The sequence below is a fragment of the Dendrobium catenatum genome, unplaced genomic scaffold (genome assembly GCF_001605985.2).
Source record: "Dendrobium catenatum unplaced genomic scaffold, ASM160598v2 fragScaff_scaffold_1483, whole genome shotgun sequence".
Taxonomy (NCBI): domain Eukaryota; kingdom Viridiplantae; phylum Streptophyta; class Magnoliopsida; order Asparagales; family Orchidaceae; genus Dendrobium; species Dendrobium catenatum.
Genome location: NW_021319945.1, coordinates 1,851,847 through 1,878,059, shown reverse-complemented (window position 1 = coordinate 1,878,059; position 26,213 = coordinate 1,851,847). Strand labels below are relative to the sequence as shown.

The window sequence follows — 26,213 nt, the reverse complement described above, 5'->3', positions numbered from 1 at the left end:
ATTAAATTGTTAACAATTTTATTAAGAGAGTGGCTTATTATTATTATTTTTGGTGAGAAACTGATTTTTGTAATCATAGATACTAGTATATGGAACCTATCAAAAAGCTAATGTAAGACTTTTTCAATAAATAAAATATTAAGTTAAAGAAGTTACCAACAACAACTTCAACTCAACCTCCCAAAATACTATTGCCGCCACCCCAAACAAACCCTTAATGTTATTTAATGTGCGAAAAGATTCTTGCTACTAACCCAAGTGCAGCATCTAGATAACAGAAAGTTTTGTTGGAAACTAGCTTATCCTATAATGTTGGCGAGGATAATATGTATGTACCCGACTCCTATCTTTCTGTTTGTTTTTTACCTTATGCTTTCTCAAAAAATATTGTTATCCCTCTGCATTGGATTTTTGCCTTATGCTTTCTCACAAAATAAGCCCTCAGACTTCTAAGCAATTAATCAATTAGGAAAATGTTCTAAAATATGAAATTTGCACTATTTAGATTTCGTTTGGGACAATTTCTTTGCTGTTTTCTAAACTGCTTGCTAGTACAAAAATTGCTAATGTAACTTTCCAAACGACGGCATTAGCTAGCACCAATTTTCATGCCGCTGCTATAAATCATCTATAACAGCGGTTTTAACTGCCACTAATATAAACACACTATTTTATAACAACATTTGTAATTAAAATCACCCTCATGTTACCTCTTTATCACTCCTCACGATTCATACCCTAGTCGTACGCTCTACCTTGCCCAAGAAGTCCCCGTCTGTCAAAGCCAGCCTCTAGTCCCCTAAAACTCCCTCTAAGGCAGCAGTTTAAATAGCGCCGTGGAAGCTGTTTGTAGCGATAACAAATAGGGCGGATGAGCAGTGATTTTTAAATCGTTGTAAATTAAATATTATGTGTTTTAACTGCTACCCTAGGGGAAAAAAGAACTGCTACCCTAGGGTAGAAAAAGTACCGTGAAAGCATATTTTATTAATAGTGTTGGTGAAATCTTTAAGAAGATAAGAGGTAACATCATTGAATGCAGATTCAAGGTTCACTCGAAGAGTATTTTGGATATAACCTACAGATTATGACACTGTAGATTCTGAAGGGCCAGTTGTTATTTCTGCAAAGAATCAAAGGTTCTCAGCTGCTTTAGTGAACCTACTTTAAAGTTGTAAGGAAGCAGATGCTCTATTCTTAAAGTAAATATTTATTTAGGGTTACTTCCTCATCAAAATGTTCATGGTTTTTTTTTCTTGTTAATATCGATCTATTCTCCAGTTTCGGGTTGCTTGCATGTAGACGCTAAATTTGTGCACCATATGCTACGTTAAGACTTCAAAGACTTATTTTATTTCCATCTCCGGTTTCAGGATGTTTCGATTATGTTTTGATGATTAGGATATGCTGATAAGTCTAAAGTAAGCTGTTTGTCTGTATGTTTAGAGGAGTACTTAGGATTTGTCGGGTTAGATGGATGATTTGTTTAAATATTACTAATTTGACATTCTATTGATCATCTAGCAAATATGTGTTGAGGGAAAAATTATTTTGAGCGGAATCCAGACATGAAGAACCGTCCGAATTGCTTCGTATGTATTGAGTATTTATAAATACACAGGAAATAAATAGCAAATCAACAAATACGCAGCAAAAACTTAGCAAATACTCATCAAATACTTAGCAAATACTCACAACTGAGTATTTGTTGAGTAGTTGATGAGTATTTAAAAATATGTAGCAATTACGCAGTAAATCTAGGCATTTCTCTATGTTCGGACTCCGCATAGAATAATTTCTCTATTTTAATATTACTAATTTAGTATTTAATGCACACTAAATATTTTTTTTTTCTATTATGCCTTATCAATAGCCTTTGTTGTGGGAGTTGGCTAAGGGTTGCAAAGATGTAGAAGTTCACTACTTAAGTTTTGGACATAACGAGTTTAAGGGAAGTGACTAAGACTGAAAGTATTAGCCAAAGTTTTAAGCTATATTTTTTTTATTCCTAATTTTTAAGATTGGGAGACCATATGAACTCCGATTTCAGTAAACTTACAGTCGAATTGAACGTCTCAAAAACACAAACCTAACGACACCAAATTCAACTCAATCTGAACCCAAATGACTCCAAATCAAAGACCCGAAGCATATTTGGAAGGTTCAAACCATAACTTGGATTACCAAATGGTTTCCAAACATAACATGCTTATAGTCGAATCGAGCGGCTAGACAAGACGAATCCAACGAGCCCAAGATCGCCAAATTATGATATCACTAAGACATTTAAATGCCCAATAAACAGTCAACGATCAAGAAATTTAACATCGATTATCCATTCAATTCACTCGCAATTTAATTTCCTATTCATTTACATTTTTTTTTCTTGATTGATATTAGCTTAATCCTATATTGATTCGATCTTAAAGAGATTTTATGATTTTTTTTTTTTTAAATGAGATTTTTAATATCACGTATTTACTTAATATATTTAATATCACGTATTTAGTTAATATATTAAACACGTTCTAGCAGAAATCGAGTGATTTGATGATTGAAGTCATTTTGTGAAGGAAAAAAATAAACTAATTCACTAACAAAGTTTTATCATTTTTAATATTGATTATATTGGTCCTAAGTCTGGATGTAAAAAATTGAAGAAAAATAATAATATAATAAAAAAATTTAGCCCCCCTAGAGATATTTTCTGGCTCCGCCTGGTGCTTATAGTCGAATCGAGCGGCTCGACGAGAAAAATCCAACGAGGCCAATATCACTGAATCAACATCACTAAGACATACAAATGTCCATCAAACGGTCCACGATCAAGAAATTCAACATCGGTCGTCTATCCAACCACTCCCCATTTACGCTTGATCTCTAAAAAATTTACAGGTCATGTCACTCCAAAAATTTATAAATAAACCCCTCATTTCTCTTGAAAGGGGGATCCAAGCAAGAGAGAGATTGGAGATCGCTCTTGCCTCCTCGCTCCTCCTCGACCACCGTCTGACATCGTTGCTTCGCCGGACCACCACATGTGGCCCTGAGCTCCACCAGACCACCACGTGAAGCTCGGACTTCCGCCAGACCACCACTTGAGGCCCTATGCTCCACCAGGCCACAACATGATGCACGGACTTCTGTCAGACCACCACATGAGGCCCTGAGCTTCACCAGGACACCACCTAACGTTCGAACTTCCGCCGTACCACTACCTGAAGCCCTGACGCCCGGATTTCTGCCGGACCACCACCTAACGTCCATACTTCTACTAGACCACCACCTGATGTTCGGACTTCTGCCGGACCACCACATGAGGTTCAGACTTCTACTAGACCACCACCTGAGGCCCAGACTTCTGCCGGACCACCACTTGATGCCCGAACTTTTGCTGGACCACCACCTGATGCCTGGACTTCTATCGAACCACCACATGAGGCCCAGACTTCTACCAAACTACCACTTGAGGCCCTGAGCTTCACCAGACCACCACCTGACGCCCGGACTTCCACTGAACCACCACCTGAGGCCCAGACTTGCCGGACCACCACCTGAGGCCCAAACTTCAGTCGGACCACCACCTAATGCCTGGACTTCTGCCGGACCACCACCTAAGGCCCGGACTTCCACCAAACCACCACCTAACGCCCAGACTTCTACCGGACCATCACTTGATGCCCGAACTTCTGCCAGACCATCACCTGACGCCCAAACTTCTACCATAGTACTGTCATACTACTATGGTCTTTTTGACCTCGGTCTCTTGCCAACTAAGGCCTTTCGGACCCCTGTCTCATGCCGATTATGGTCCTTTCGACCTTCGCCACCTACTACGGTCCTTCCTACCTCCATCGCCAGACAATGATCTTTCTGACCCCGGTCTCCTGCCAACTATAGTCTTTCAGACCCCTGTCTCGTGTCGACTATGGCCCTTCTAACCAAACAAACATGTCTACATTGATTATTGTAACTCCCACCATGTAATGTGCTTTATATGACATACATTTGTGACATCAAGCCAATGCCTTCTTTCAAGGAAGGGCCTCATTTGTAATCGAATGCAAATACTAGTGGATTCATTTAAACTTGGTCATGCCTCGTGGTTTTTTCCACTTTTAGGGGTTTCCACGTAAAAACTCCAGTGTCTCTTATAAATGCTACACCCTTTTTCTTATCTGCTTGTGTGTTGGATCTTCGTATAATGCTAAGACATTAAAATATATATTTCTCTACCGCCACAAATATTCCAGGACACAACAAGTATATTTGAAGTTGTTTAGATGAGTGTAAAAATAGGCTGGAGATTATTATTATTTTTGGTTTATTTGAAGTAAAATTAATGCAATATAAAGTAAAATGATGGTGGTTAGTAACGATGAGAATAAGGACAATAATGACAAGCGACGGTGATTGTTAGCTATGATGGCGGCCAGTGATGGGCGGTGGCTGGCAGTAGTGGTGGCAGTCACTAGTATTTGACAATTGCATATAGCGGCGGTGGCGACCAACTACTGGTGGTGCAACTTATTCGGCTTAGCTGAAAATGGAATTCAACAAAAACTAAGTGAAATTACAATACATAAAAAATGAACTACATAGTAAAAAAGCAATTTACTAGAATTTTAAACTACATCTTTTTTTCATCAAAACAAATGCTTGAATTTTATTTTACACCACAGTTCATTTCTTATGCATTCATTTTTCAACAAATCAAACAGCCCTTAACTTGCATAAGTTTTGAAATCTGCAATTTATTTTGTGACCTTGTATTAGGAACATTTTAATGTGTAAGCTTCATATTTTGTGAATATGATTTTTAAATTTATCAATTTTATAAATGGGTTGTTATACATAAATATATATTAAGTGTATTGTTGTGATTAGAAGGGAAATATTTTGCATATCTGAGCTATTGCAGAGTAATTAATTAGTTAGGCATGCTATACAATTGTACATAAATGACTTTTTCTTTCTTTTTTAATCGAAAAAGTATGTTGCAAGAATAGTCATATATGCACTAATAAATGACATTTTCCAAAAGACAAAAAATCTACCAATACTAATAAAGAGATAAAGACAAAAACTAGGCTTCAAGAACTGGCATATCAGTTTCTGCATCTCTGTCTTTTCTCTTAAAAAAACGCTAAGAATGTTTATAAGCGTATTGCTGTAATCAATTAGTCTTTAACCACAGTAATAGATCCAAATTTAACTTTTAATTGCAGCTGTACAACAATAAAATTTATCGTTACTGTATCACAATAACTAAAATTACAGCTAATTGTAACGTTTAAAATCACTGTTAATTATAATGATTAAAATTTGTAGTGATTAAAACTATTGCAATTGAAAGAACCTTTGTCTTGTGTACATAACGGTTGCAGAGCAGTTTTTTTTTTTTTTGGGACGGTTAGATTAATTAAAGGCAAACTTATACATGCATCATATAAGTAAGCTCTGAATTCAAAACCTGTTGGTTGATAATCAAACCTCCTAATCAAGAAAATGAGCAAAAGCCAAATACCTAAAAAATACCCATAATAGCCCCAAAATTTAAAGTGGCCGTCGCTGCTGATGTGTAGTAACCATCCAAGATAGCTCAAAATACATAGAGTATGATAATCTTCAGCAATAACAAATCGAAACAAAGAGGTATCCCAACAAAAGAGAAATGCGTAGAAATAATCTCCCAACAATCCTCCCAACAAATACCTTAGAATAAATCATCAGAAAAAAAAAAATCACCAATAACAGTCCATATTTAGCCAAATAAACACCAAAAAAATGATCAGAAACTAGAAAGATAAACAGTCATAGCAGGTGAAATTAAAAAATTGTACCAACATTATAAGGAGAGAAATGCATCAAAACAATAATTAGTAATTACAAAAAATAAGATATAATAATAAACAAGAAAAAATACATTAAAAAAACCTCCATTTCCGAGAAAACCAATAAAAAAATGTCCATATAATGAACAAATTAACTTAAGCAAATGATGTAAAAGTCTAGCATGTTTCCGACGGGTTATATGGCTTGATTTGCGCTATCTAATTTGCCAATTTGTCAGGAATGCCTTGACCATCTCCTATAAAAATCTTATCATAAGGCTGAGCTAAGTTCATCCAATTTTGACTTAATTAAAAATATAATGATTGATTATTGAATTCTTCTTGCATGTGCGATCAATTATGAGTCTTATAGGCTTCGTTTGGGACGGCTTTCTTGTTGATTTTTAAAGTAGCTTTTTAGTAAAAAAAATGTTTTAAGAAATAATAAGAAAGCTATCCCAAATAAAATCTTAGGGTTCGTTTGGGACGACTTTTTCACTGCTTCTTAAAGCAGTTTTTTAGTACAAAAAATTAAATTTTTTTACTAAAAACCTGCTTTAAGAAGCAGTAAAAAAGCCGCCCCAAACCAGGCTTTAGACTTCGTTTGGGATTGCTTTCTTGTTGTTTCTTAAAACATTTTTTTAGTATAAAATTATGATTTTTTTATTAAAAATTTACTTTAAGAAGCAATAAGAAAGACATCCCAAACGGAACCTTAAACAATTATTGGATTGGCTATCCGAGGAGACTTCCTTGAGGTTCGCTATGAGTTCTACAGTTCTACATGGCTGATAAGTGCATGCAAAAATATATACATATAAAAATATTAAATTTATGATTCGGTTGGGATGATTGTAATTTTTTATAAAAATTGATTGTAAAGCTTGTATAGAGAAAGTAATTTTTTTTTTAAAGTTGATGTCTAAAACAACTTTCTAGCATAAAAAATTCTTAAAAATAGTAAAAATACAGTGACCAAATAAAAATTATGATTATGCTATGAAAAATTAATTAAACAATAATAAATCTATCTCAAACGAAGCCTTAGCATTATATAAGATAATTAAAAAATAAATTGATAAAAAGTACAAAATAATTTACTGTCTTCCATAAAAATAAACTTTTAAGTTGAAAATAAAATTAATTGTTGGCATATCTGGCTCAACTTTGATTCTCAACTAATTAAACTAGCTAAAATCATCAAATTCCAACTATTTATAATTATTTGAAAAAAATTAAGATCATGATATTCGCGTAAAGTTTTTAACCGGAATGAATTTTAAGGTTATTGGATTTACTTTGAGATAAGTGCAATATAAAATTTAATTGATTATTTATTTGTTATATTTATCTTAAAATAAATTCAATAATTTTACATTTTACATTAATTAATTTTTAATTATACTATTATTATATAAGATTTCTTCTAATTTAATATTATTACTTTCTCGATCATCCTATATTATTACTTATGTAGTTCTACAGGTCGATCATCACCACTCTCAAAAGTCTCACATATTAATTCGCACATGATTCTTCTCTGTTAAGGGAATCTCGCTCCAAACTAAAAATTCATTTCTCACTTTAAAATGCAATAACGTTTATATCAAAAAGTAATTCTTCTCCAACGGAACTCAATGTCTAATATCAAAAAAGAATATTCCCTGTATATTTTTTCTCTTCTCTATTTTTTTTTTCTTAAAAATACATTTCTGTAAAGTTTTCAAAATTGAGTTTATGTGAGCAGTGCAACTCCAATATTGGCGTAGCACTGTTTACAACGGAGAAAAAAATGCAATACTGTGTTTACGTTTGGGGTTCGGGTTGGAGGCTCGTGGCAACTGCAAATTGCAAAGGTCTATTTGCAGTTCAATTGGAGACTCGTGGCAACTGCAAACTGCAAAGGTTTGTAAAGGCCCGTTTATCTCTCAAAAACTTTTAATTCATATGAAATTTTGATTTGTTCCAACACATTTCCCTTTTTTTTTTTAATTGAAAGTAGGAGGATTTAGTTGAATTAAACCAATGTTGATGGTTGGTTAGTTCATTTTGTATATTTTTTTAATGGAGTTTTTCTTTAAGTCAAAAAGGAAGAAGTCATAAAAGGGAGAAATTATTACGTGCGGAATCTGAAAATAGCTCGAGTCTGGACTCTAATAAAATCAAGCCTCACGATTTGTACACGTGACTTGATTTCATTGATGTCCGTATATTAATTTCTCCATAAGAGGAGCGAAATGGATGAAAAATAAGAGTAAGAGAGGAATTAAGCAAACTATGGAGTATGAGATGCATGCATGTCTAAAAATCTTGCATGGATGTATCATTGATTTTGGACCTGGTTAAATAATTATCGTCAAATTATATAAAACATTTCTATTTTCCAGCTAGAATCATACAATACTAGAGCCAGAGCATCTGCCAAAAAATTCTAACAGTAGGCAGATGGAGATGGGCTACTTTTGGATAATAACGGGCTTGCAATTTTAAGTTTTTTTTAATAAATGTTTTTTTTTTTTTTTTAATTTTAATTTTTTGTAATTGGAAGAGGTCATCCGGCCTAAGAAAGAATTTTGAGTCGAAGATGTCAAAGAAAATAAGTTAAGGATTCATTCAGTTGTTTTTAAGAGAAATACTGTCGTTCTCCAGTCCCAAGTCCTGTTTGAGAGAAATGAAGGGTTAAGTTAGGTAGTTGAAAATGTTAACTTATTGAACAATCGAGGCATGAATCATTTAATTTGGGAAATATGAATTATTTAATTTGATATTAATATTCATTTTAAATATATTAATTAAAAATTTTAATAAAATTTTTCTTTACACTCAATATAGGTGAAAAAATAAAGTTATAAAGTTATAAATTTTAAATTTTATTTTTATATTTAAAGGTAAACTAATGAGTAAAAAACTTTAAATGAAATAATAATGTCAAATAAAGGGAAGGATTTCATAATGATGACAATAAGGGAGAAATGGCTGTCAATTCACTGCAAAGTTTATTTTTAAAAGAAGGTAGATCTTTCATTTACTTTGATCATTTTCCTGAACTTAATCTAAGCATCCCCCTTCTGTAATATTCTTATTGTTATAGTCCCTTAAGTGGTCTTCTGTGGATGTCTTTAGGGATTCAAGGGGATTGAAGATAGGAGTTTTTGATATGTCCAATTGCAGCTTTTAAATCTCTCAATTTAGTTGCTTGAATAAGCTTGATTTAGACCTAATCTTAGTGTAACTTTAACTATATTCTTCCAATTGGCTAAGACAACCTAAAGATCAATCCGTAGACAATTCCTTGTTGAGACTTATTGCGTCCTGGACTATTCATGGCGGTAGAGAAATATATAGTTTAATGTCTTAGCGTTGTACAAAGATCCAGAACACAAGCAGATAAGAAAGAGGGTGTAACATTCATAAGAGACACCAGCATTTTTACGTGAAAACCTCTGAATAGGGGGAAAAATCACAGGGCCTGGCCCAGTTTGAATGAATCTACTAGTATTTGCAATCGATTACAAATGATGCCCTTCCTTGGGAGAAGACATTGGCTTGATGTCACAAATAATGTACATCATATAGAGTGCATTACATGGTGGGAGTTACAATAGATGTGTTTGTTTGGTCGGCATGACCATAGTCAATAGGATGGAGGTCGGAAAGACCGTTGTCTGGTGATGGAGGTCGGAAGGACCGTAGTCAGTAGGAGACAAAGGTCTGAAAGATCGTAGTTAGCAGGAGATCGGGATCAGAAAGACTGTTGTCTGTTGATGGAGGTCGGAAGGACCATAGTAGGCGACGGAGGTCAGAAGGTCCGTAATCAGCAGGAGACTGGGATCAGAAAGACCGTTGTCTATTGATGGAGGTCGGAAGGATCATAGTAGGCGACGAATGTCAAAAGGACCGTAGCCGGCAGAAGACTGGGGTCAAAAAGATCGTTGTCTGGTGATGGAGGTCGGAAGGACCATAGTAGGCGACAGAGGTCAGAAGGACTGCAGTCGACAGGAGACCGGGGTTAGAACGATCGTTGTATGGTGATGGAGGTCAGAAGGACCATAGTAGGCAACAAAGGTTAGAAAAAACCGTAGTTGGTAGAAGACAATTTGTCTGTTGATGGAGGTCGAAAGGACCATAGTAGGCGACGGAGGTTTGAAGAATCATAGCCGACATGAGATTGGGGTCAGAAAGACCGTAGTAGAAGGACGACACTTCGGGAGAATTCTCGACGTCAAGGCTTCTAGTGGTGGTCGGCGGAGCAACGACGTCAGGAGGTGGTCCGGCTGAGGTGAGGGCCTCAAGTGGTGGTCCGATGGAGCAACGGCGTCAGGCGGTGGTCCGGCGGAGGTGAGGGCCTCAAGTGGTGGTTCGGCGGAAGTCTAGCGGTGGTCGAGGAAGAGCTTATTCCTTCTCTTCCTTCTCTTCTTCCTTCTTCTCTTCTTGTTTCAGTCCCCCTTTCAAGAGAAATGAGGGGTCTATTTATAGATTTCTAGATTGGCATGACCCATAAATAGGTGAGAGATCAAAGGTAAATGGGGAGTGGTTGGATGGACGGCCGATATTGAATCTCTTGATCATGCACTGTTCGTCAAACATTTGAAGGCTGGTGTTTCGAATTATGCGATCTTGGGCTCGTTGGATTCGTCTCGTCAAGCCGCTCGATTTGACTATAAGCACATCATGTTTGGAAACCGTTTGGTAACCCAAATTGTGGTTCGAACCTTCCAACAACGCTTAAGGTCCTTGATTTGGACTCATTTGGGCTCGGATTGAGTCGAATTTGGTGTCGTTGGGTTCGTATTTCCAAGATGTTCAATTCGACTGTAAGTTTGCTGAAATTGGAGTTCAAATGGTCCCAATTTTAATTTTTGAAGTTTTCAACTTGATTTTGCATCGAGATTCGTGCCCGATCAAGATAATTTTTGAGGATGTATCAAGACTATATCATTTTTAATTGCTCTAGAGACTTGCCTTGAACCCTTCGTCTGGTGTTGACTTCACGTAGTTGCATAGTTGCTCCTCATCGACATTGACTTTGCCAATCATCTCAATAAGTAGCCTTTGATGTTAAATAGCCTTATTTTCCTCTAGGTTTTTGTCTTAAGTCGTCGTCTTTATTGGCATTGCGTCAACGTCTAGCTTATTGTCACTTTTTATTGGCAAATCGTTCAAAATAACTTTTTGTACAAAAAAAATTTATACTAAAATGAGGTTTTAAAAAATAGTAAAAAAATCATCCCACGGCTTTTGCATTTCATAGTGCAGCTACAGTTCTATTGGCTATTGCTTTCCCGCTCAGTTAAAAAAAATGTATTTCGAAGGCATTTTTTGAAAGTTTACAATCACTTTTGTAAAAGCTTGAGCTGTCTCAATTAGAATTAAATATAATAAAAATATTTAATTAGCGCTGCAATCTGATTCATTGACCGGATCAATGCTCTGATCAATTTGCTTATGAAAAAGAAAGTCTTGTTCATATTTCCAAACATATCTCCATCAAGCTTAAAAGAAAAAAAAAAGAAACAAATTCAGCCATTTGGCGAGCTTGCTATGAATAGTTTTCTTTTGTGGTTTTTATTTGATTCAGTGAGAAGAGTTTCAGGAGGAATGGATTCGTTTTTATATTCCTGCATCTGTTAGACATATGAACTACGCCCATTTGGAATTCGAAGGCTGGTTGATGGGACAAATTAATATCATTAATTTTGAAGATATTATAATCGTTTGATTTTTATTCTAAGCATAAAAGATATATTTTTTTTATTAATAAAAAATGAAGGAATTAGCTCGGCTTCGGTTGAGAGCGTGAAGGAAAAATTTTAAGCCCAAGTTGTCCTTAATTTAAGCTTAAATTTGATTAGTTAATAGAGTTTGAATTTGGGTAAAATTATATGAGTTTGAGCTTACATGCTGATTTATTTATTATGGATGATAAAAGATGCCAATTGGAGATGAAATAAGGACAAATTATTTGTGAGAAGATATTTTTTTAATTTTTTTAATTAAATTTGTACTTAAATTATTGAATTATAATATTTTGTACTAATATTTTTTAAATGAATTGGCAAATCGAGTCATAATTATCCTAAATTTGATTCATTAGCTCATTAAATTTAATTTATGGGTTGTTTATTAAGAGCAAATTTGCAAGTGGATTCGACTCAATTACAACTCTACTTTTTGTGTTGCCTCGGAATTTAATTTGGAAGAATTATTCTTTTATCTTTTAATATGCAACAATCAGAACTACATAATTCATTTTATCAATATAACTACCAATGAAAATATAAGTATTGATCAAAATGTCAATATATACATCTATATTCATTTCCCAAAAAATCATGTACACTACTTATATATCATAACTACTCTATCTTGAGTATAAAAGAATAACTAAAATAATAAGAATCTTAATTAATTTGAATGATCTTGATCAATCTCACAGCAGTGCTCTATTGTCTTGACTTGAAATCATTTAACCATATATAATGAGCTCAAGAGTCAAACAAGTAACCAAATCCTACAACTAAACTCAAAGTACGATAAAGGAGCAATATGTATGTTAGCAGTCAAATTATAGCTGTAGCATTCATATGATCGTGAATCAATACAAAAATAGTAAAACTCACATGCGGAAACAGTATGACATCAGTAGAATTCGTAGGTACGTAGTAAAATAGTATAGTAATAAAATCAATACGATAAAGAAACCAACAAAACAATACAATAAATAAATAGTGAAATTTGTAACTCAGTAACCCACTAAAATTAGTATAAAGGTCATTTCAATACAACAGTGAAATCGTATCAATGTAGTAAAATTATATAAAAGTGACAATAACAATGTCTTCCATGCTCAATAGATCATTCTAGATCAATGTCAATTCAATATATAAATCACTTTTTTCAATATATACAGTATCGCACGTGCTCGATATACATATATCACATACTTTCGTATCAATGATTTAGAAAAAGATTTGGTATAATATAAGAAGAATAATATATGTATCAATATAAGTGTATTATCTGCATAAGACAACTTGCCAAACTTTTCTTCAATTATATTATCAAATTTTGTATTATTCTAGAGAGCATTAATGGATAAGTATTTATTTCTTTAAGTAATGCTGACTTCATCTCCAGGCCGGAAGCTAATTAATCCTTTTGTTTTTTGTCACCTCATGACCTTCCTACATTGCTGTACCTCTCACCGTAAAAAAGATGATTAATGTGATCAGCTCCATCTACTTTACCAGCCTCATTATACTGACAAAATCAAGTATATTAGCAACATCTCAGCTTTGCTTATACTTATTGATGCCTTTTCTAAGTTTAGAGGAAAAAATCTATTATAACTTACACAAAATATATGGAAATTATTTAGGCTAATCAATATCCAGTGATTTTTCTCATTTTAAGCTTTAAAAATAAAAGATTATGTTTATCTTTCTTGTTTTATTTTTTTATTGTGTGTAAAATGTCATTCATAAGTGAGACAATTACATTTCTGTTCTTTGTATAGACTCAATCTCCCTCGTGCAATAGGGCCAAATTTCAAATTATATTCTTATTTGATTTTGCAAGTCATATTATTGTTATATATATGTATCATCAAAAAATTATCTTGATCATGCACGAATCTTGAGGCGAAAACAAGCCGGAAACTTCAAAAATTAAACCAGGGATCACCTGAACTCCGATTTCAGTAAACTTATAGTCAAACTGAGCTTCTTGGAAATACGAACCCAACGACACTAAATTCGACTCAATCTGAGCCCAAATGAGTCTAAATCAAGGACCCGAAGTGCTGTTGGAAAGTTTGAACCATAATTTGAGTTACCAAACTATTTAATTTGAAACATGACATGCTTATAATCAAATCGAGCGGCTCAACGAGACGAATCCAACGAGCCCAAGATCGCCGAATTCCAACATCATTAAGACCTTCAAATGTCTGACGAACGGTACACGATCAAGAGATTCAATATCAGTCGTCCATCCAACCACTCCCAATTTATCCATGATCTCTCACCTATTTACAGGTCTTGCCATCCTTAAAAATTTATAAATAGACCCCTCATTTCTCTTGAGAGGGGACCCAAGCAAGAAAAAGAGAATGATAGGAGGGAAGAAACTCCTCCTCGACCATCGCCATAATTCTGCCCGATGCCCGAGCGACGTTGAAATTCTACTCGATGCCTAAGTGACGCCGGAATCCTGCCCAAGTCACGCATGAATTTTTCTTGACGCCCAAGTAACTATGGAATTCTGTCCGACGCCCAAGTGATGCCGGAATTATAAGTGACTCTGAATTCAGCTTGAATATACAACTTGTTTGTAATTAGATTTCAATCCGGAAGTGAAGCATTGTAATCTGATCGTCCTAAATTTTAAGGACGAGTCAGCCTCTTGTACCTCAAGCTAACACTAGTTGAATTATTTCAACTAGGCGTGACCCCGTGATTTTTCCCTTTTCAGGATTTTCTACGTAAAAATCCCGATGTTATTATTTCTCCCATGTTTGTGTGCTAGATATCCGTATAACGCTGAGACGGAAATTTTCTAACTCTATCGCCGCATATATTCTAGTCGGCAACATACATATATAATATTAAAATATTAGAGAATGTAAATATCTTAATATGTACTTATACTATATAAAAAATATAAAAAAAATTAGAAGGCATGAAATTATTCTGTGCGGACATGGAACTGCTCAGAGGTGAATTAATTAGAATGCGCCATGTCACCCGATACATAGCGGTACATAGTCGCGATACACAACAAACAGATGACGTAGCGCTTTCTGATTCGCCTCCAAACGACATCTGTATCCGCACAAAATAATTTCACGGATATAGGACCTTTTATATCCCCTTAAATCTATTATAAAAAAGGAGATTTACATACATACCATCATATACTATTTTATTTACATATTTAACATCTAAAATTTTAATATTATATATATATACCACTTATAGTTTATTTTCATATTAAATATGAGTGATAAAAATGAAATATATGAGTAGTAGAAAAAAAATATGAGTTAATATTTGATATTAAAATAATATAAGACCATTTTGACATCTCTTACTTGAAATCATAATTCTTTTGAGATCTTTAGTCATAAAAATAATTGGTATTTGTCTAAGAGGCCGACTGACACCGGCCAAGTAGGGGTCTGGACGAATCCACGTCGAGGATTCGGTGACGGGACCAAGAACTCCTTCTTCGGGGAGGGATCACCACCTGAAATCCTTCAGGATACAGAAACCCAAAACAAGAGTAAAACTACTCAAATATTATTCATCTCAAATCTCCTTATTACAAGACCTTGGCTATCTATTTATAGCCAACAAGGAAGCATCATACTAGGCTACATACATAATAAGAAAGCATTAAACCTTTATATCCATATACTACCAAATGACATTAATATAGCCTGAAGTTTAATACAAATAACGGCTCAGCTCCGGCGTCATACTACCGGGGTAGGAGGAACTTCAGGCTCAAAGGAAAATGTCTGATTGGCCACCATAAGGAGGTGGGTTTGGTTGGCTAAACAGATCTGGATAGGTCCATCCGGTATCGATTTGCCTACCAATCTTCAATATCTCAAGAGTAGCATAAGCGGATGGAATAATTGTGATTGTGAAAGCATCTAGGACCAAATTTGTTTCTTTCAGCCATCTAGAAGAGAAGATAAGAGATTCACGATCCAAACCATTGAAGAGATCTTTACATGTAATTTTTTTATCAATGATGGTGAGCATAATTGTTGTCTTGTTCGGAACATGGTGAATGAATAGTTTCGGTTGGACATTTGACTGCGGCTGGCCATCCATTTTTCCCTCATCATCATCATATATTGGCTTATCAAAATCAAGAACTTCACCGATCATGTCATCATTATACACGTCGTACACCGGCTCATCATAGAGAGGCAAAGACGACGAATTAGATAATGGATCTTCAAATTCTTCAAAGCTGGACTCGATCGAGGGTGGGGTAGAAGATTGACTAGGAGGTCCTTCAAACATGTCGTTGCCGACAAAAGAGAACTGATCATCTAATGTAACCTCTTCCTCGTTATCAGTTCGTAAGGATCTTTGCTCAATATTTGACAATCTTAATTTGAGTCGGGCAATTTCTTGTAGAAGATATTCTATTTCTTCTTCTCGACATGGTCGTTGCCGAGTCTGACGAGGCCACATATTGCTTTATTTATTGCTGTTTCTTGACCGTTTGGATAAGCCACCGTGATCTTCAAGAAGGGAGGAATTTTGTTTCTTGAGCGTCCTCTGTTCTCTCTTTTGTTTCCTGATTTGAATTTTCACGTGGTGAAGATTCAAGAAGAGAGGAAAGAATTATTGTCGCTTCTTGAGGAGAAATTCACTTGAATCTCTCTAGATGCATACTTCCTTGAGGGTGGGTGTCTTGCACGGCAGCAATGAAGTGGTCGAATGTTGTGACGCAGGGATTCGGTGGCTGAATGAGCCGGGTAGGAGAAAAAAAAAATGAGAAATTTGAAGATCCGCCAAGGAGGAAATCAGTCAACTCTTTGGATTTTTGTCCAAGATACCGAAAACAACACAAGAATAATCTACTGGAAGACTACAGCACCCTTCTTGCCTTCTGGACCGCACTTCTTGACAGCTTGAAGGAGAAAGAAACCGCCAAAATGCATGAGAGGAAGAGATGGAAACCTGTTTCACGGATGAGACGCACGAATGGACGAAAATCACGCCCAGCTCTCTTCCGAGACAGTCAGCATGGCTGCAGGCAGCGGAAAGAACCTGATGATGCCAATCCAGACACTTGGGGGATTGGCTCTGATACCAAATGACACCGGCCAAGTAGGGGTCTGGACGAATCCACGTCAAGGATCCGGTGACGGGACCAAGAACTCCTTCTTCGGGGAGGGATCACCACCTGAAATCCTTCAGGATACAGAAACCCAAAAACAGAGTAAAAACTACTCAAATATTATTCATCTCAAATCTTCCTTATTACAAGACCTTGGCTATCTATTTATAGCCAACAAGGAAGCATCATACTAGGCTACATATAGAATAAGAAAGCATTAAACCTTTATATCCATATACTACCAAATGACATTAATATAGCCTGAAGTTTAAAACAAATAACGGCTCAGCTCCGACGTCACCGACACTACATTTATTTTATAACGGGGTTGACATTTTTTATTATGGCTTCAAGATCATACAATTTGATGCCCCATGTGTATTTATTGATGCTTCATGAAATACTTGCTTATGGAGTATGGTAGCTATTTTCTATTTGTATATTGTTCTTGACTAAAGTTTTGAAAATCAAGCTTAACTGCTTCCACAATGTACATTTTTAATTAGTATTTTATGAGCAACTTAAAAACAATTTATACTATTTCACAAACTCCTCTTCTCCTCAATTGAATTTTAATATACTAAAAATCAAATTTAATTTGCTTTTATTTTAGAATAAATCTCTAACACATAGGTATATAAATGAGAATGTATGTAGTCATTTGCTTAAGCTTAAGAGATTTAATTGAAGAATATTCACAGTGAGTATCATTTTTTTGCAAACTAAGCTAGCTTTCGGTTAGATGGGGTTAGTTTGGCAACATCAATCAAATAAAGATAACAGGGCGATGCGAGTGGGATAATAGCGGTTGGACAAATGATAAATAGATTGTATAAAATAAGTTACATAATTAAAGTTTTCAATCCATTGAACTCAGCATACATGTTGCTTGCTCTATTATAACCCTATTAGCTAGTTTGGTATGGAATTTTTCTCTTACACAACATACATGACTATAATTTACACAATTTAAGAATCTCTTATTCTGTCAATTTATGAAAAAACGGATCTTCATATAAAAATCTGGATAAAAATATGTTAATACACTAGACAATAATTCAGTTATAATCAAGCGGCACATTATTAATTACTATTGTATTGACTAATCAAATTCACATGTGTACAATAATTACAACAACTAAATTATCAAATACACTTGTTTCCAACTGGAAGCTAAAAAAAGTAAAGGGTAAGACATAATAAGAATGTTCAATCGAGAAATCAAATGAATATATGATTTGTATAAGATAAACCTCGTTTGAAATCAAAATATGGTTAAAATGTTTTGTTAAAGTCTAAAGCAAAAGTGTTCCTTAAGTAAGATTGGATTATGCCCATAGTATTCACATAATTTTTCACTAAAACAATATAATCATAGGAATGGTCAGAACTTTAAGCAAATATAATCATGAAAATATGAACTATTATAACTAACCCTTTTCCTCTTCTTTAAGATCTCGGCGGTGTTATAGTGAGGACGACACTCCCCAGTCAGCCATCGCCAGGCAATCCCTTCTTCCATGGACATCTAGCTTCTCATTTTGTAAAAAATGGGATTTTTTATAATATTTTGGGAGTGACAATTTCATAAATTTAGCAAAAAAATTATAGCGTTTAATCTAATGGCTCAAATTGAATTATTTCATTATAAATTGTTTGTACAACATTTAAATAGTTAATGACTTCATAATCAAGTGATCATTAGCTCGTTGGATTTATCTTATTGAGCAAGTCAATTTAATTTTAAGCATGCAATATTTGGATATTATCTGACACTTCAATCAATGTCATGAATTTTTCATATATGCTTTAATTTTTTAATTTAGACTCATTTGTACTAAACACATATCACTCGTCAAGCCATTCAATTTGACTATAATAAGTTTATTAAAATAATAATTTGAATGATTCATAATTTTATTTTGAGAAATTTTTAACTTAAATAACAGATCAAGTTATATATCAATTAAATAAATTTTCTTATGACCTATCAATTACATAAATCTAATAGTTATAAGTAATTATAAGTGATTTTGATTATTTTTTGATCAAAATATATTGATATAAAATTAAAAGTAATCACTTTTTATTCAGTTAATTTTTTTTATTTAAAATTTTGAGCTCAATTCGATTTACAAAGCCGGGCCCACTATAACGGTCTGATTCCAGTAAGTCCGGGCCATGGCAGCTATATGGTCGCACTCCGCGTTTTCCACACTACATACTGTATAAAAGGGGCAGGTCGACATGTTTACAGATCAGACACAGTTCACGTCGACGCCAGCTTGCCCACACGACTCCCACGTCAACTGGCAGCCGGCCTTCCGCTACGCACGTTATGGCGTGGGCTCACTTGAATCGCATTCGCGAGTAATCAGATCAGTTCCACAGCAGAGGGGGGAGAGAGAGAGAAGAAGCGGAAAAGAGTGGAAAACGAAAAGTTCCTCCTTAATGCATCTTTGAATCGACTCCGCGTGGAAGCGTAAAATTCTTCCACGGATCTCCGTTACACATAAAATGTCTTTGATTTCGGGTTTCACAAGGAGGCGATCGAGTTCATTGCGTTTCCTCGATTGATCGATCCCGCCGGCTGAAAGGAGGAAAGAGTTAGGTTATTCCGATGTCGTCTAGTGGGGGAGGCGGTGGCAGCAGCGGCAGCCCCTGTGTCGATCGGATGATGCCACTTTCGGTTCTATTGAAGCGGGAGCTGACTAGCGAGAAGATCGAGAAGCCTGATATTCTCCATGGTCTTGCCAACAAAAGTAAGAAGGGCGAGGATTTCAGTTTTCTCAAGACCGAGTGCCAGCGGGTGCCGGGGAATGGCGTCACCACCTTCTCCGTTTTTGCGGTACCCACACCATTTTTTTTCCTCATGCGGATTGCTTAATTGTGCTCCGTTTTCATAGAAGTAAGTTGTTGGTAGAACAATTACGGCAGCTGAAGGGAACCTTTTTTGGGGTAGCCAGTGCAGTTATTAACAGGGGTGATACGCGAAGATCTGTTTCTGATGATGGTTGTTTTTGTTTTCGGTGTTTGTTTGCTGGTTTAGCCTGTGACATGGGTTGGTGGCGGAATTTAAGCTAGATATTGCTTAAGCCCTGCTCAAAATAGGAAACGAAACAACATCCTAATTTTAAACTATTTCTTAAGGTTCTAATTGAATCTTGGCTCAATTATTTTGTCACTAACATATCCCTTTATAGATGAGGTCTTTTTATAAAGAAGAATTGCAAAAAATAGGGGATTGTCCAAAACACGACTAGAAGCTGTGCAAATAGAATTGTGCAGAATAGAGTAATTCTCTAATGCAACGCTCAATTGGAATTAACGGAGGGGATTCGTTTAGTTGACGCAAAATAACTGGGAACCTTGGAATAAAGCACATGATGATGACGAAATCTTAATCTTGTGACATTGCTTTTGTTTGGGAAGTTCTCTGTTATCTTGTTTATCATCTGTCATTCCTAATTTTATCTAATCAATTTTAAAGTTATGCTGCCATCTAACTGCGATAGATTGATGAAAAAATGCATCAGGTGATAAAAAAATTGATATTTTAGCTTTTTTAGCTGACATGTGGAACTTTAAAGAAGTATTAATGGATTTTCCATGAATTGTTGGTAAGAGATTTCATTTTAGCATTTTCTGTAGGTATGAATCAAAAGAGGCATGGTTTCCTTAGCTGGTAGATCATAAATAGGTTTCGGAAGAATCTTTACTGAGGGCTATCTTATATCAGTATATCACATTCTAATTGAGTTTACTTATTTTTTTTCCTTTTATTTTAAGTATGGATAATTCCACACGTGGAAAATTTCATTCCAATTAATCCGCAACTTTGGTAAAACTGGATCTTTCTTATACTTTATCAAAGTACCTTAATTTTTATTTTGTATCAGTTGTGGGCCCTGATAAATAAGCTATTTCCCATTATCTTGAATGCTGTTTTAAATGGAGTCACCATGTGCTAGCCTTTTGATTTTTTTTTTGAACATTTTAACTAGATCAAGCTCTCAGTTACCTTAGTCTTGTTGTACAGTCAAATCTGAGACACTTGCTCAGCTGTTGTTGCTCAAACAAAATATGTTGAGCAAGGGGGGCGATATCAAGACTAATGATACACCTGACACAAGTTGACAGCGTTCCCTGCCTGCCATTCATGACTAGTACGCGGTGGTCTACCTTCTACTATATTTTCCATATTGGATGTGGTGGGAGGCATTGTTGACTTTCCTGTGTTTTAAGCATCGCTTTTAATATGTAAACATGGAAATGAAAGTAATTGTTTGATGCGGCAAGATTATCAAAGTACTTGATCAACATTGGGACCTAATAATTTAGTTTGTTGTAAAGTTATCCTTACATTCCAATAAGGTTTTTTTGTTACTTGTTTTTTGTTTACTTATTCATTCTTTAATGAAGTATTGTCCTGGATTAGGCTTTAGTTGGTACTAATTGTAGTTTAACCCAGATACTATGAAGAATTCTGATCTTCACATGTACTGAATTTTTTAGGCTAAATTTTCTATTTTATATGAATTTGGTTGGTGGTGCTAATTGTTTTTAGATGCAGAAGGTCTCTTTCAAGACGTGTAAGTAACCTACTTCTGTTTGTTGCTAACATTTGTTAAGCCTAGCTTTGAAGTTTTTTCTAATGAATACTAGTAAGTATTATAGTTTTTCTCAAAGAAGTAATATTTTTGTCATTCATCGACGATGTGGCAAACTTTTTTGTGGTGTTCTAAGCAGAGTTGCTAAATTGATTCATAGCATTGTGCTTGTTGTGATATTGCAAATAATTCATAATATTATTATTATTATTATTATTTTCTTACACGTGATGTCAACCCGAAAATCATTTCATTTTGATATAAAAGCTGCTCAAACTTGTATGACATAGTTTAATACTTAATAGTGAAAAGATTCTACCAATACAATTAAAACTTTTATTGACATAATCTAGTAATCTACCAAGCTGTCAAACAGCTGACTAAGATGATGCTTGGTTTGGCAACATGTATTTTAATGTTATTAGGATGATTTTTTTTTTCAAGTTTTGAATTATTATCCACACACTGTCCATCACCTAATAAGATTGACAACCATTTTCGTTTGTTTTCTGCAGCTATTTGATGGTCACAATGGATCCACAGCTGCTATATATGCCAAGGAGAACCTCTTAAATAATATTTTATGTGCCATACCTGCAGATGTTAATAGAGATGAGTGGTTAGCAGGGCTACCACGAGCTTTGGTTGCAGGATTTGTTAAAACAGATAAAGATTTTCAAAATAAAGGTGCGGCTATGATTGGCTGTTGGAAATTAATTTCTAATTCTTCTAAGCTTTTAGTGCTAGAATGTCCGTTATATTGCAGTAACCTTATTTGTCTGCCTTATTATTATGTCCTAGCATTAATGCCTTATTCCTTTAGTTCTCTATGTTTATGCCTGCTTGACCTATGAAAATAAAGATTATAATGACATATGGAAGTTTTAGCCGATTAAGAGATTGCGTGTATGTGCCATGACCATCAATGTACTGTTGTCTCTTAGTATGCTTGCTGCATCCCTGAACGTGACTTCTCGCTGTACATGGCTAGATGCAACCCTTTAGATACTATAATGCTAAATTTTTAAATTTAATCAGAGGCTATGAACTTCATTTGTGTTCTAGATAAAGGAATGACTGAGTTTTTATTATATTGAAGGTCCATGTTAAAAATACAGAAATGCTCTGTTCTTTTTCTTTCTTTGATGTACAATTAACCACTTGTTATTATCACAAAATTCTATCTCTAAATTATTTTCCGTAACTTTCCCAGCGAAAACTTCAGGAACAACAGTTACATTTGTGATTATAGATGGCTGGACAGTAACAGTAGCATCAGTTGGTGATTCACGCTGTATTCTTGAATCTGCTGAAGGTTCACTTTATCTTTTATCAGCAGATCACAGGCTAGATGAAAACAAAGAAGAGTAAGTTTAATTTAGTTTTGTTGTATAAATTTGTTCAGGCAACAAGTTACGTTGTTTTTTATAATTTATGCTTATACAGGGTGGAACGCATTACTGCAAGTGGGGGTGAGGTTGGGAGACTAAATCTCGCTGGTGGAGCAGAGGTGTGTATCGATTCCTTGATGACTAGTTTCTTAATCTATAGTAATGTAAAGCCTTTTTTTTTTTTGCACATACAGTAGTAACTATCTTTGTCCAGCAGCGAGTAAGCATTCATGGTCAGTGTGCAGTTTGTTCTTTCATTTTTTTTACCTATGTGCTTAAAGGTGGATATGATCCTCATAATTGTGCATTAGAATATAACATCAATGGTAGCATGTCTTTTGTGAGCTAGTTGCAAAGATAGATTGATATTTTCTGGTGTTCATGTGCTTGAAAAATCTTGTCCTTCTAAGGTAGGGAATTTAATTTTTTATGGGGTGGGGGTTTGCTAATGAAGGGTTGGGTCATGCCAAATATTAATGTTTTAGGTGAGTTTTTAAAAAGTGTGCTGGTTCAAGCATTGTTTTTCAGAGATCTGCTATGGAAGGTAGTGTTTGCTGATGTTAAGTAGACTGATTTTTTTCCCTATGAAATACTGGATCTCCTCACCAGTTCTTTGGTTCTTATAAGCTGTAAGAGGCCGTGAGGCTTTTTCGGTGTGTTAGTGCATTCTCCTGTGATAGTGCATTCTCCTGTGAAGCATTAAACAGAATTTAAAGTACAGATGCATTTAAAACTTGTGTTGGGATGTTTTTTCCCAGGTTGTTAGTCAAGTAATTTGTTGAAGAAAACAGGGAGCACGATACTGCTATCTTGTTTATGTAGCAAAAAAACTGAAAAAATTCAAGTACTAAGCACGATCTGGGGCGGTAGGGGTGGTTGTGGGTTTGAAAGGGGCTATCAAAATTGATATAAGCCTATTTTACTAAGCCCTCTAAAATCTATCATGGACATGTTCAAGCCTAAGATTTATGATTGGCTTAAGTGGCCAATCCATTAAGGCCCATTATAATTTACTTTGTTTCTCCAAGAAAAATGATCGTAAAAACTTGCTACATTTACTCCAAATCAACTCAAACTATTTTAATTGGATATAAGTTTAGGATGGCAGTGTTGATCTTTGAAATTATTTTACCATGCTGGTGGCAGTCTGACGTAGCTTTTCTTCATGAAACCACAAGGGATGGCTGATTTAGTAATCAACTAAATTTAATGTACATTAGCATGCATGAAAATGGAAAATAGATGATTCGAGTGTACTCCTTTAAGAGCTTGAACCATGTGATTCATTCAAATTGCATCTCCATCTCTTTTCTTAACCTTACCTGACCAACTTTCAATTTTATTTTTGAGGTTCATGGGTAGAAGGTAGTTTTATTTGTGACCATTAAGATTGAACCTAATAACTATCTTTTTCCTTTTTTAATATTTTCTTTTGGACCTGCACCTACTTCTCTGCCAGTAAAACTCAGAGTCTCTCTTTCTTTTTTATTGTAACGGCAGTGGATTTGGTGGGGTGGCTAATATCTGATTCCTAATTTTTAATGGCGCTGACAAATGTTGTCGCTGTTTGATTGCAGTAATGACTGCTATAGTGGGTTGGGAGCGATGTTACATAATCATTTGGAAACGACTTTTGCATCTTTTTTTTTTTTAAAGGACTCCCTGTTTTACTTTTAACTTCGATAAATTATTGCTTCTTGATCTGATGAAATCTGTTTCCAGATAGGGCCTCTCAGGTGTTGGCCTGGTGGCTTATGTCTCTCAAGATCAATTGGAGATATGGATGTTGGCGAATTCATTGTTCCTATTCCTCACGTGAAGCAGGTGAAGGTATGTATTTCATGTGAAATAACTATAGCTTTTGCATTGCATTGTTTATTATATAAAATGATTTAATAGTATTCAAAGAATTCATTATGTTTAATAATGAAGGTTGAGGGCTAATATTAGGTTGATAATTTATCATAAAATTTATGCCAAAATTCATAAAATAAGTCAATATTGAATTTTTCTATTGCTAAACTATTCTACAAAAGTGATGTTTTCCCTAGGATATCAATCATAAGTCACGCGCTACAACATAGGTCAAGTTTTGTGAAAAATAAGCAAGGGCTGACTAGGAGTAAAGCATCTCTACTTGTAAGTGATCTGCAACAACTTATCTAAATTATGATAAAAAATTGGCAATGATTGATTAGGTTTAAATTTAAAATTATATTTGCTCTAGGAATTTGAATAGTTTAAATGGGAAGATAAGAATAAGGGGATATAATAATTAAAAGAAGAAATGATATTTCTTTTTTGAAAGAAATTATGTGGATAGGGGAGAATCCAATCACATTGGAGAAGTGCATAAGCTTTCATATGTTGTGAAGAGTGAGGATATGGACGTGGATATAACTGTAATAGTTAGGGCTATTTGGTTGAAATGGATGTTAGAGTTATTAAAATTATGAGGTTATCATATTAATATTATCACATATATAAAATATTTATTATGAATTCATAGTATTTATTCTTATGATATATCCTCATTATGAAGGATATTCTCTTTTATTGTACTTATTGCGTTATTTGTCTGCCTTTATGCAAATATTTTATTGCTAGGATTAGAGTTATTCAAATAAAGTGTTAAGAGTGCGGGCTCCGAAAATTATGTGCACCTCGGCCTCTCCGCACCAGTCTATTTCTTTTATTGGGATGACGGTGGAGAGTTTTAACGAGCTTAGGTTCTAGGTAAATTTTCAGAAGGCAGGTTGGGTTTTAGATAAGACACTGCCCAGAGATTTCATCCTTATTTTGTGAGGACTTAATGAATTGAGTTCTGATTTCCTATAGGCGCAAGCCCCTATAAATAATTACCCCTCTTGATAACAAGAGAGAACTTTCGATTAAGGCTAGTTGTTTAAATAGATCGCAAAGGTTATAAATCCATCGTATAATAGCAACAGTTTTAAGGTTTGAATTTTGGATATGGATTTTGGAGTTTGCGAACATGTTGTCCTGGGCTATCACTTTCCCTGGTCTACTTAGTCAGAGGAGGTGGTCGACCCAACATGACAGAAGGTACCTTATCGACAATCATGAGTTGCTTCGTCCAAGTATACCTTGTAGACCTAGGTTGGTGTTTGTTTAAGGGTATATATATGAATCTACCTTAACTTACAGAGGGTTATATGCCTATCGAGTATACCCTATGATTCCTTACTCAAGGGATTGACGCCGTTAGGGAACATACGGGCTTTGGCCATGATCGTAATGTAATGATGTCATTTCGTGGCAAAACCACTCGATCATAGAGCATGTGTCACGTCCCTGTTGGCAAGACATTATTTGAGGATTAATCTAAGTGATACACCTGACATGATATTCGTTTTTTGTGAGCTGAGGTTAATATCAAATTTATCATCTCCGACAAACGGTTGCGGGAGGTGAATGTGCTTTAGTTTTAACTTTCTTAAGTGATATATTTTATTTTAAGAATTCAGTCTTTTATTGGTTTTGAACCCATCCGG

At 34.9% G+C, this 26,213-nt stretch overlaps 1 protein-coding gene across 1 annotated transcript in view; it reads left to right on the top strand.

Annotated features, from left to right (window-relative positions):
• The first annotated feature begins 18,956 nt into the window (after positions 1-18,956).
• The window catches only part of LOC110115466 (probable protein phosphatase 2C 12), a 32,350-nt gene continuing 25,093 nt past the window's right edge, over positions 18,957-26,213 (top strand). Inside the window, exons 1-5 of the mRNA XM_020848710.2 lie at positions 18,957-19,545; positions 21,823-21,994; positions 22,521-22,674; positions 22,754-22,817; positions 24,421-24,528. Of these exons, the coding sequence (XP_020704369.1) occupies positions 19,318-19,545; positions 21,823-21,994; positions 22,521-22,674; positions 22,754-22,817; positions 24,421-24,528 (726 nt within the window). The 5' untranslated portion in view covers positions 18,957-19,317. The remainder of the gene's footprint in view (positions 19,546-21,822; positions 21,995-22,520; positions 22,675-22,753; positions 22,818-24,420; positions 24,529-26,213) is intronic.